The 13,070-nt window shown below is 45.6% G+C and overlaps 1 protein-coding gene across 10 annotated transcripts in view; it reads right to left on the bottom strand.

The window, feature by feature from the left end:
- Positions 1-13,070, bottom strand: part of ablim2 (actin binding LIM protein family, member 2) — a 153,648-nt gene that overhangs the window by 84,641 nt on the left and 55,937 nt on the right. For all 10 annotated transcript variants that reach the window (XM_061709470.1, XM_061709472.1, XM_061709479.1 and 7 more), the window contains exon 2: positions 6,515-6,670. In XM_061709470.1, coding sequence (XP_061565454.1) covers positions 6,515-6,670 — 156 coding nt within the window. The remainder of the gene's footprint in view (positions 1-6,514; positions 6,671-13,070) is intronic.

Genomic DNA, 13,070 nt, shown 5'->3' with positions numbered 1-13,070 from the left:
ATGCACCGATCGATTGGCAATAATACCCCTATCGGTTTTGATTGGAGTTCTCAAAATAATAGCTAACTCACCTGTAACCGAGACCTATAAACGACAGCAGCAACAGCAAGAAAAAGAAAGAACTACATCGTAAGGTAATGACTTCATACGCCTTGATCATCAGCTGCTTTTCGTTGTAAAAGACATCGGGTTTAAACACGTCGTTAGCTGCTTGGATCCCGGTACACGCTGCCGAGTCGTAATTATTTCACTGATGAATGTCCGCCGGAGTTTTACCAAACTATATACAACTAACCCTCACGCAGGACGACAGTCGTGTCAGTCGCTTCACGAGGGACATTTGGAGTTCTAGTGTGAAGAGTTTCACTCACAAGAGTTTCCTCATACGTGTTCCTACACATGTATATCGATAAAATATCGATATTTCTAACCCACCCCTAGTATCTCTCCACATTGAAGGCGTCCAGGAGTCCTGGGTCTGCACTGATGCCTTCAACTTCCCTTCAACGATGACCCATCCACACCATGTTAGCGCGCTACTTTTGATGTGAATGACCAACGCGTTTATCCTTAGAGCATCTTGGGCGGTACAAAGTGAACCCAACACCAAAGATCCAAAAATAAGCTTACGTCAATTCAGTCGTCCCCACTGCGGGTTGTCTGCTGCGAGGGAACCGAAGTTGTTATGTAAGGTGTGGCGTTTGTTTTATTAATCATTGAGAACATCTTCAGATAAAAATCTGTCCCGCGTTAGCCTAGGCTCCAAACACGGCTGTCTTTTCTTTTCTTTGATGTTCACGTCTGAGCGGGGTGTACAGTAATGTGATCTGCACTGAGCTCGCTATGGTTTATTTTAATTCCCCCCCTGAGTTTAAGATTGCTCTTAGTCCACATCTGGAAGTTTTAGTAGCACAACAATCCACCCTGAAGCCCTGCTTATTCCTCACAGAGCTGGAACTATTACCTCATTTAATAACCCACATTGAATGGAAATGAAGAGAATCCGGTCACGCTTTGCATTCCTAGATAACGGCGATGGTTGTTGGGTTGGGGTGAACGGAGACTCCTACACAGCTCCTCTGACTGACGTCCTTGGCCTTAGATTAGCCAGCCTCACGCTCAGTACTGGAGTTGAGGGGGATGAGGGGGGATGAGGAGGGACGGCATCCCCCCTGAAATAAAAACGGTCCAAATCATCCCCCCTGTAAAACTGCCATCCCTCCTTTCCATCCCTTATGTCATTTCATCAATGAATGTGGTTTTACTGCTATTTCAACATTTAGAGTCATCACCAGAAAAATAACACCAGAAAATTTTGACAATTTTCACCTGTTTCAGGTTAATTTTCACTTGGAATAAGTAGGAAAATCTGCCAGTGGAACAAGATTTATCTTCTCATTACAAGCAAAAAAATCTTTTCTGCTTATTTTAAGTGAAAATCTACTTGAAACAGGTGAAAATTGTTGTTTTTCTCAGTGATGAGTCTTGTTTTAAGTGTAATGAGATTTTTTTTACTAAAATGAGACATTTTAACTAGAAATAAGACAAATATTCTTGTTAAGATTGTGAGTTTTTGCAGTGATCCATGTTACTTATCCTGTGAAGGACAGAGTCATATTGATAAGTTCAGAAAAGTGTTTTTTATTGTTGTGTTTTGATGTATTTGATGTAAGCCCAGTGGATATTTCAAGCTTACAGAAGGCTGCATTTAACTGCTGCTATGTCATTCCTGCAGTATTTCTGCAGCTGTTTTGGTCACTGCTATTATTTGTAATATATTATATTATTTGTAATCAGCACAAATTATCTGTCCCCATATGATAACATCCACCATCCCCCCTGATTCTTTTTTACAACTCGAGTACTGCTCACGCTTCCTCATTTAGCTCCTCTGACCAGCAGCCAAACATGTTCATCTAGAGCAGAAAACATGCGTTGTGATCCCGCTCATCTCGTCCTCCCGCTACCGCACCGTAATGGCTTCAAATATCAACATGTGATGGATTTCGACAAGCAATTTGCAAGAGCGACAGGAGGCGTGTAATTACTGTGACATGGTGAAATACAGCAGCTCTTCACCAACTCATCTCAATTAGCAAAACACGAGAGTGTCAGTCCTTACCAGATACATGACAAACAGCTCATTCACTTTTCACTGGCAGGAGTTAACCCTGGTACTGTCTTTGGGTCAAAATGACCTCATTCTCCTTCCTTCCTTCCTTCCTTCCTTCCTTCCTTCCTTCCTTCCTTCCTTCCTTCCTTCCTTCCTTCCTTCCTTCCTTCCTTCCTTCCTTCCTTCCTTCCTTCCTTCCTTCCTTCCTTCCTTCCTTCCTTCCTTCCTCCCTTCTTTCCTTCCTTCCTCCCTTCTTTCTTTCCTTCCTTCCTTCCTTCCTCCCTTCCTCCCTTCTTTCCTTCCTTCCTTCCTTCCTTCCTTCCTTCCTTCCTTCCTTCCTTCCTTCCTTCCTCTCTTCTTTCCTTCCTTCCTTCCTTCCTTCCTTCCTTCCTTCCTTCCTTCCTTCCTTCCTTCCTTCCTTCCTTCCTTCCTCCTTTCTCCTGCTCTCTCCTTCCTTCTTCCCTTCCTCTTTTCTCCCTTCCTTCCTTCCTTCTTTCTTTTTACCCTTCCTTCCTTCTTTTTTCCTTTCCTTCCTTCTTTCCTCCTCCCCTCTCCTTCCTTCTTCCCTTCCTCTTTTCTCCTTTCCTTCCTTCCTTCCTTCCTTCCTTCCTTCCTTTTTTTTTCCCTTCCTTGCTTCTTTCCTCCTGCTCTCTTCTTCCTTCTTCCCTTCCCCTTTTCTCCCTTCTTTTCTTCCTTCCCTCCTTCTTCTCTTCCTCCTTCCTCGACCCAAAGACAGCACAAGGGTTAACAAGCAGCCAATTACAAAGAAGGCAACGTGTTTTGGGGAGTTTTTAAATGAGGTCTGAAGCATGAAGATGAACAGGACCAATATTATAATTGAAGATGGGGAGTGGGAAACAATGTGCAACGGATATCTTAAATGTATCAATAGTAACATGTGGAAGGAGTTTCACTGGAAGATGAGTAAAAGTTAAAAAAAAATAAGATGAACAGGCCCTGGCTACAACAAGCAGTGAAGGCGTACTTTGTGGTGTACTTCCTTTTTCCTTGATTTTTTTCAATAACACACATCTAACCTTTGTGGAGAGGAAACTGATGGTCATTCCTCCATCCATCTAGCTGCTTTCACTAATCCATTACTTCCCTTATCTGGGCTCAGGTCACCAGGTCAGACCTCCCTCTCTCCAGCCAGATTACAGAGCTTTTCTGAAGGACCTTGGTGTCCTGGGAGTCCAAAGTCACTTCAGGCCACGAAACACTTAGAACTCTACACACAACCCCTCATAGGTACCACAATTGTGTAATTTGTTCAGAAAGGCTTGCAACTTACCATAAATAATAAATAAATGAATACATAATAAATTAACTCAGCATTAATTTACCACTATTGTTCAATTTTCATGCGTTCTTTCTCATATTCAACTCGTTTCAACTCATCCAGTTTTACTCAGCCTTTGGACCTCTTTCTTGAAATGATTTGTGTTTTAATGAAATCACACTTAAATTACAGTAATCCCTGGGGTTCTGATTGGCTAAAGCAGGGCTCGGCAACCCAAAATGTTTTAGAGCCATATTGGACCAAAAACACAAAAATCAAATATGTCTGGAGCTGCAAAAAATTAAAAGTCTTGTATAAGCCTTAGAATGAAGACAACACATGCTGCATGTAGCTATATTAGTTAGAACTGGGGGAAGATTTTTTTTTTTTGCATCATGCACTTCGAGAAAAAAGTTGAAATGTCGAAAAAAAAGTTGAAATGTCGAGATTAATGTTGAAGTACAATCTTGAAAAAAAGTCGAAATTTCAAGAAAGAAGCCGAAATGATGAGAAAAAAGACAAAATGTCGAGATTAAAAAGGAAAGGAAAAAGGAAGAAAAAAAGAGAAAAAAAGGAAAAAAAGAAGGAAAAAAAAGGAAAAAAAGTAAAAAAAGAAGAAAAAAAGGAAAGAAAGAAGAAAAAAAAGGTCAAAAGATTTTGAAAAAGCTCCAGGGAGCCACTAGGGCGGCGCTAAAGAGCCGCGGGTTGCCGACTCCTGGACTAAACAGAGGGCTGATCCGCGCAATTTGAAGCCTTGTATAATAATTGTAAAAAAAAAAATAAAAACAAAGGTTGCTACTTTCCGAATTTCACCTATCACGGGTTCTTTTTGGAACGTAACTCCTGCGGAAAAAAACAGTGATTACTGTAATCAAATCCCGTGACAGTTAAACTTAATTTTTCAATTCACGTGTAACTTCATCATTTCATTTTTGTTACTTTCACCTCTCATTTTTGTTTAACTGCGTGTAACAACAACGTGCTCCAACTTCTTCTATCCATGAGCATTTCTACAGATCCTGCAGAGCACCGTCGACCAATCAGCTTCTTCCTCCTCCTACGAGCCAGAGCTGTGAAATCAGCTGTCGTGGGACAGATTTATCTGCTAGAGCCAGTCCCGCGGACCCTGAGCACTTAAGGCAGGTGATTTATCTCATCATTACTGATGCATGATGGGAGGTCAGTGGTTCTAAATCACGGGAGTGCTCACGCTGCCGTTCCACTGGTCTCTGACGGAGTCGGGGATGGAGGAGGAGGGAGTGGATGCAGAGACGGGGAGTCTGCTGCTCGGTGTGAGAGTGAAGGCGACGACCGCCAGGAAGCTGTCGGCACCGCGGCGACCCCTCCCGTCGCCTAGCAACGGTGGTGTGTGTTGACAACAACAGCAGGCTGACACGAGGCGTATGGTGACGGCCGGGGCCGGAAAACAAGCTCATATTTCAAACATTTCAGGTTTTTAACACTTGAACACTTGCAGCAACCCACCCAGAAATACAGAAATACACATCCCACCACCCCAGACCACTGCCTATAACACACACACACACACACACACACACACACACACACACACACACACACACACACACACACACACACACACACACACACACACACACACACACACACACACACACACACACACACACACACACACACGCTTGCAGGACAGCTGACATCACACTCAACTTCCTGTCATTGTTCCACACTAACCATTGCAACAGAGTGAAGGAGTGAAAGTGCAGCAGCAGCAGCCGCTGTTCTCTTCATGTTACGTCCAAATGCAGCTCAGAGAAAACATGTTTCCCTCCAGGATTATTATTCACTTCCCTGATTCCTCAAGTTACAGCTCCAAGTCAGAGAAATTAAATCTTTCATTTCATGTTCTTAAACAGCTGGACTCGAACATCATTTTCTTTTATCATCTTACAGCGCTTTTCCACCAGCACCTACTCGACTCAACTCGGCCAAGTTTCTTTTCCAAAACAATTCAGCATCTGGAGAATTAGTTGGGTTGGAGTGAAGCTGCTGTGACGTATTTGATTGTGTATCTAAAATAAGAAGACAACAACACTAAAGATGTAGAACCTGGAGGAGATGATAGATGTGCTGCTGGGTCTGTGGCTTGTAGGGCTGCAGCTATCAAATATTTTAGTAATCGAGTATTCTACTGAAAATTCCATCCATTAATCGAGTAATTGGATAAAACATATATTTGTTTAGTTAAAGAGCAATTATAAATATACATAAGATTTTAGATGTTAATTGACATCACTAAGACTAATTTATATAATCCAGTAGGTTCATGTGCATTTAAAAACCCTGAACTTACACCAGTCGACCAAATTCACTGATTCACTCAAAAAACTAAGGATCTTACCAAGAAATATTCTTATTTCTAACCTAAAAATGCCATTACACCTGATAACACACATCACTTAAAAGGTTAGGTGTTTTCCCACGTGTTTCAATTGAACTTTCATTTGTGTCAAGCTAATTTTAAATTCTAGTTAAGTTTTAAATTAAAGTCTATATATATATATATATATATATATATATATATATATATATATATATATATATATATATATATATATATGCCTGAGCATGTTACAAAAACCAAACATCCGCCGCCTCTTTCTTCTTCCTTTACGTGCGTGGCGTCAGCGGGTTGTGCCGCATTAAACCTAGTCCGGGTGAAATACCTGCTTTGAGCTGCAAAATTAAACGATTCCTCGAGGCAGAGAAAATTCCTCCATCATTATTTGTAATTGAATTACTCGAATTATTCGAGGAATCGTTTCAGCCCTAGTGGCTTGTGTTCCATATCAAGTTAAAAAATGAGAGTTAGAGAAGCTTCAAGCGGCGACGCTTTTTTTTTCCCATTAGTTTGTCTCTGTGCTGCTGAAAAGTCAGCTGGAGCCGTGAGCAGCTATGAAGAGACAGAGCTCCTGGTAGATCTGGTCGTTCCTTATCTCCGTCTAGATCCCTTTTTAATTCTCTCCTCAGCACCAGGTTTATGAACATCTGACCCTCAGAGTTGGATCATGAAACAGACTTTTGCTGCCGTTGATGGTTGAATAAAATGAAGAAGAATCCGTGGAGATCCAGCTGTCACGTACCTTTGCAGACGAAGCACTTGGTGTGGAAGTGCTTGTTCTGGACCCGAAGGGCCTCCCCTTTGACGGGTTTGCCACAGTTCTGACAGGCGATGGGGCCTCCTCCTCCCTTGGTCTTCTGCTGCTCCAGAGGGCTGTGGACAGCCTGCTGCTGAAAGACTGCAGGACACACACAGAGAAGGCCGTTAGTCTCACACGGCCGCCATTAAAGGATCACTATAACCCATACCAGCACCGGAGATACTCGCCGATACCCTGAACACGAGCGTGTGGGCATCAATGACATCACAACCCATCTGTGCGTCATTCATGTTCTTTTCATTAACATTTCTCCTTTGTTCCTCTAAAATCCTGCACAGGACGTTCGGACCCAGCTAGCTATCTCTCCCCATGTCATTAGCATTATTTTAGCATTTTAGGTTGGAAAATCCCTCCCGGGAAAAGTGCGGCGTCACTAAAATCACACGAGCAACCTGAAAGAGCATTTGAGTCAACCCAAAGAAAGTCAGAACCCCGAAGCGATAACATTGTCCAGGGTGATGAGCTCCGATCGGTCGTTGGAAACATCTGGAGTCGTGGTCAAGTCTGTCTGGTCTGAGCTACGTCTCTGAAACTGGTCTGTCCAAGCAACATGAGACCGACCTGTCTCAACTCTTATCAGCCAAAAGAAGTTCAGGCATCTTCACCCCGCCATCCACACCACCACCCGGACCGCCACCTGGACTTTCACCTTTCCTCTCCTCTGCTCTTCCCTACCTCTCTTCTCCATTTCCATTTTTATTTATTATAAGTATCTCATAGCTATCATTTTTGTCCATCGCTCCTGTAGTTTCTTGTGCTGGCCCCCCTTTTCTTCTCTTTTTTCTCTTTTGTACATGGTGCAGCATCCTCTGCCGGTGGCGAAGAGCATCTCTGAATGCACAACACCGGATCCTGCAGCGTGGGAGTGAGAGGGGCAGGGTAACGGCCCGGGCAGGCGGGGGAGAGGTTTGTCCGTCAAGACTCCTCTCCCTGGCCCTGCCCCTTCTCAACCTTTCCCCGACCCTGAACCCCAACCTGGGGCTTGCTGATTGGGCCGGAGCTTCGGGAGCTGCATGCTGGCCTGCGGTCCCCACCCCCGGTCATCCCGTTGCTGCTTCCACCTGCCTGCGGTCCCCACCCCCGGTCATCCTGCTGCTGCTTCCACCTGCCTGCTGTGCTGTTGACGTCCCCGACCCCCAGTCTGGCCCTCGGCAAGAGGGTCCCCCCTTATGATCCACGTCCTGGTCAAGGTTTCTTCCCTCCTAAAGGGGAGTTTTTCTTCCCACTGTTTGGCTTAAGGCTTTTCTCCCACTAGGGGAGTTTTTACCTGCCAATTTTTTATGTAATAATTGCTCGGGGGTTTATGTTCTGGGTCTCTGGAAAGGGTCTGGAGACAACTTTAGTTGTATTAGACGCTATATAAATAAAATTGAATTGGATTGAATTGAACTGGACCGCCATCCATACCACCACCCGGACCACCACCCGGACCCCATCCATACTGCCATCTTGACCACCATCCGGACCGCCAATGTGTTCAAACCTCAAAACATAAATGTCTTTTTTATTTACTTATTAGTACTTAATTCCAATTAAAAGATGAAAGAAAACAATTCAAAATAAGACGGTATTCGGTCTTGGCAGAAAACCAGGTTTTGGAATCAGTCAAAATCATTTCCATCATTTCCAAAGCCATCTCTGACCACATGGGGTCGTCTTCATCTGCTCCGCTGGCAATGCTGTGCTAGTGAACGGGGACGGTCCAGCGCTTCGTGGAGCATCACGGTATCTTGTGAACGCACTTCACTGGGACCAATGAACTTTGGTTGACACGCCGCCCCCGTGTGGTCAGCAGGGTCACCAACATCGAGGGGCTTCAAGCCTCATTCTGATCCCTGTGTGCCAGTTTTGACCGCATCCCAGAGGAAACGGCATCCCCCCCGATGACCCGGCAGGTTTGGCACCAGTGGGGTGATTTCCACAAGCCACACTGTTTTCACAGCAACTCTTTCCAGCTAGTCATTTTCTAAAAAAGGGCCACCGCATTGATATTTCCCAATCACGACTGTAAACGTGAAGGAAATTCCTCGGGGGAATCATCAGGATGCACTCGCATATCAAGCCAAAAAGTTCAACTTTTTCAACGCAGGAGGGACGGAGCGTTCCAAGAAAAATTACATCAACGCCAGCGAGGAAAAAGATCCCATTGGAGCTGGAAGAATGGAGACGTCAGCCTCGTTCCAACAGCATCTTCAGCCCGGGACACTTCGCCCTCTTCCCCCGTTCATCGTGATTCGATCAGCCTTTCAGTCCCGGCGGGGGCATCAGCCCAATAAAAGGCCCTTTGTGTTCTCAGGAAACATTTGTGTGGTCGGACCGGTTCCATCGGGCCTCCATGGTTACCCATAATTGGGTTTGGAAAAGGGGGGGGGGGCAAATTAACTGATTTAGAGGGAGAGGAGAGGGGAGGAGGGTAGAGGTTTGGTTTTATCAAGCCCTTTATTGACCAATCCACAGAATCACAACGCAAATTACATCATCAACCCATCAAAAGAAAAACCCCTCAAAACTGAAACAAAAACTGTTTCAATTTTATTATTCTCCCCCCCAACACAGCACAAGACCCCTCTAACAGACCATCTATCCTCAAAAGCCTTCGGGTTGCCCACCATTTTGTAATACGAGTACCGTATTTTCCACACTACAAGGTGCACCTAAAAGCCTTCATTTTTTTCAAAAGCTGACCATGCGTCTTATAATCCGGTGCGCCTTATATATGGATCAATATTGAGCAGCAACAGATCTCGCGAGTATGACGTTTATTTATTTAAAATATATTTATTCTAATATGTCAAGATCACAATAATCTTCAAATTTAGAACTAAAATATTCAAGAACTAACACAAATAAAATACACTTCAATTAAATACTTAGTTTCTTTTTTTCTTGTATTTTACTTTCTCAAGCAACTCTGAGCCGCAGTATAAGGATGAAAGAGCCGCATGCGGCTCCGGAGCCGCGGGTTGAGACCCCTGGTCTAATGGTTGCAGAACGTAACCCCAGCTCTACTGTAGCGCCTTAGAATGCGGTGCGCCACATGGAAAAAGTTTTAAAATACGTCATTCATTGAAGGTGCGCCTTATAATGCGGTGCGCCTTATAGTGCGGAAAATAGGGTCGTCTACTCGAAGATTGGACTTCAGAAGACTCTTCAAACCTGAAAACCTGAAAGTCGGTTCTTCCTGATTGAAAGTTTCGCTAAACCGAACAAGAAATTAATAAGCCCGAATCCAATGCCGACCAGACCAGAAGAAATTCACGAGAGCCCTCTGTACTTCCTCCAACACACTTCCAGGTGATGATAGGGCAACAAGTTTGTGCCAGAGAGCCGAACCAAAACCCTTCCCCTATAAGACAGCTGAGGGAGCAGCCAATTCCACCTATTCAATGAATCTCAAAGTGCTACACTTAGATCATTATTCATTCATACACATCCTCACCGGTGGTGGTAGCTACGTTTGTAGCCACAGCTGCCCTGCAGACTGACGGAAGCGTGGCTGCCATATTGTACCATATTCCTCCAAACGGCCCCTCTGACCACCACCAAACATTCATACACATTCAAACACATTCACAGGGGGCAGGGTGGGTAAGGTGTCTTGCCCAAGGACACTACGACAGCAAACTGGGACGGAGCGGGATTCGAACCACCAACCTTCCGATCATTGGACGACCCGCTCTACCACCTGAGCTACTGTCGCCCCGTACAGCTGAACTTTGACTACATGGAGGTCTAACTGCGTCAGGATCACAAATCGGAACAGCGCTAAACGTGGCCACATCACCAGAAAAGTTAGGATCTAACTGTGAACAATCATAATCCGTAGGTGACACCACTGGACAACATGCCAGCCGCCCCGCCGCCGGACCCACAGCAGAGTCAGCAGCACCGCCTGTCCCAGTCCTGGCCGAAACAAGATCAGCAGCAGAAGAGCCCGTGGAGGAACCAGCAGGGGGCCCGACAACAGAGCTGGTCCCGGCCCCATCGCTAGGACCAGCGCTGACGCCATCACCCGACACACCGGCCCGCCGCTTATGAGGACAAACAAAACGTTTGTGTCCCACGTCTCAACATTCAAACAATTCAACTGCCCCAACTGCACGCTTCTCCCTAAACGACACCTCTAAAGTCTGCGCCGGCGACTCCAGGAACATGAACGCCTGCCACCTCAAAGATAGGATATGCTTGAGCTTAGGATCCTTGCACCCCAAACTCACAGTCTTAAACTTATTGGCAAACTTCCCGAATCTGCTGACTCCTTTCTCAAGCTGTTCATTAGAAATAAAGGGGGCTACACCGGACACGGTTATCCGCGTCGAAGCGACTGACAGCGGTGACACCTGCACAAACACACCATTAATAAACACGCCACATCCCACTAAGAAGTGAAATGAAGAAGAAATGTTATCATGTTCTACCCTCTGCCCTACAGCCAAAAGAACATCTTCCATGGAAACACCAGAGTCTGGCGGGACTGTCCTGACTCCATGTCGAATAGACGGAGGTGGCGTCGCAGAGGAAGCCATCCTCCAACAATCCTCCAACAAGCCTCCAACAATCCTCCAACAAGCCTCCAACAATCCTCCAACAAGCCTCCAACGAGCCTCCAACAATCCTCCAACAAGCCTCCAACAATCCTCCAACGAGCCTCCAACCAGCCTCCAACAATCCTCCAACGAGCCTCCAACAATCCTCCAACAAGCCTCCAACAATCCTCCAACGAGCCTCCAACAATCCTCCAACCAGCCTCCAACAATCCTCCAACCAGCCTCCAACAATCATCCAACCAGCCTCCAACAATCCTCCAACAATCCTCCAACAATCCTCAAACCAGCCTCCAACAATCCTCCAACCAGCCTCCAACAATCCTCCAACCAGCCTCCAACAATCCTCCAACCAGCCTCCAACAATCCTCCAACAATCCTCCAACCAGCCTCCAACAATCCTCCAACAAGCCTTGAACAATCCTCCAATGAGCCTCCAACAATCCTCCAACAATCCTCCAACAATCCTCCAACAATCCTCCAACCAGCCTCCAACAATCCTCCAACAATCCTTGAACAATCCTCCAATGAGCCTCCAACAATCCTCCAACAAGCCTCTAACGAGCCTCTAACGAGCCTCCAACAAGCCTCCAGCAATCCTCCAACGAGCCTCTAACAATCCTCCAACAATCCTCCAACGAGGCTCCAACAATCCTCCAACAAGCCTCCAACAATCCTCCAAACTATCCTCGAACAAGCCTCCAACGAGCCTCCAACAATCGTCCAACGAACCTCCGACGAGCCTCCAACAATCCTCCAACGAGCCTCCAACAATCCTCCAACAATCCTCCAACAATCCTCCGACTATCCTCCGACTATCCTCCAACAATCCTCCAACGAGCCTCCAACGAGCCTCCAACAATCGTCCAACGAGCCTCCAACGAGCCTCCAACAAGCCTCCAACAATCCTCCAACAATCCTCCAGCAACACAGTGACGGCAGGTGCTCTGCGTTGGTTTGACACAGAACCATAATTCAGGCTTTAGGCCCAGTACCAATACATCCACAACCCCTACTTTTCAGTCCTACCCCTAAATTGTGCGGGTTCCCGTGAGGGTAGTGGTGTCCCAATTCCTCTTTTCATCTAGGGATAGTGGGGAAAACGAGGGCTGTTGGTTATGAATCTGTCCCTACGGGTCGAGGGATTTCAGATGCACACTAGTTGACCGAGGGCTAGAAAAATTTCCCAGAATGCTTTACGTCATCATTTGCAGACTGAATAAAAAAAAAACATGGCAGACATTTCTTATTTTTTAGTGAATAAAAATCAATATTTTGAGTTAGTTTCTGCATAAAAATGCGTTTTGATTACAAATTTCTATATATATATATATATATATATATATATATATATATTTTACTTTCATAATATTCACTCAGTGGATGTACATAATCACTGGTTTGCCCGTTGTTCGTGAAGATCTCGCCAGAATAAAGGCTGATTTATGGTTCCGCGTTGCACCAACGCAGAGCCTACGGCGTAGGTTACGCGCTGTACGCCGTACCCTACGCCGTACCCTACGCCGTACCCTACGCCGTACCCTACGCCGTACCCTACGCCGTACCCTACGCCGTAGGCTCTGCGTTGGTTTAACGCGGAACCATAAATCAGCTCCCGAGCCGGCAGGCTGTTCTCATCCCGAAAACGTTTCTTTACAGGCGTTATTTGGATAAACTGAGCCCAGGTTGGGGATCTTAACGGTTACTTTTACGCCTGAAAAACATTACAAGAGCCCTAAAGTTTGTGGCTTCATTTTTAGGGCTAGTGGTAGAAAGTAGGGGGTGTATTGGGATTGGCCCTTACACCACCGACTCAAGCTCACACACATACACACACACACAAGCAGAGGAGAGGAGAGAAGGGGCTTGTGTGGGGTGGGTGTTTCTGTGGGTGTTTCTGTGGGTGTTTCTGTGGGTGTTTCTGTGGGTGTTTC

This window comes from Cololabis saira, chromosome 20 (assembly GCF_033807715.1).
Source record: "Cololabis saira isolate AMF1-May2022 chromosome 20, fColSai1.1, whole genome shotgun sequence".
NCBI classification, from domain to species: Eukaryota; Metazoa; Chordata; class Actinopteri; order Beloniformes; family Belonidae; genus Cololabis; species Cololabis saira.
This window is presented reverse-complemented; position numbering and strand designations above follow the sequence as displayed.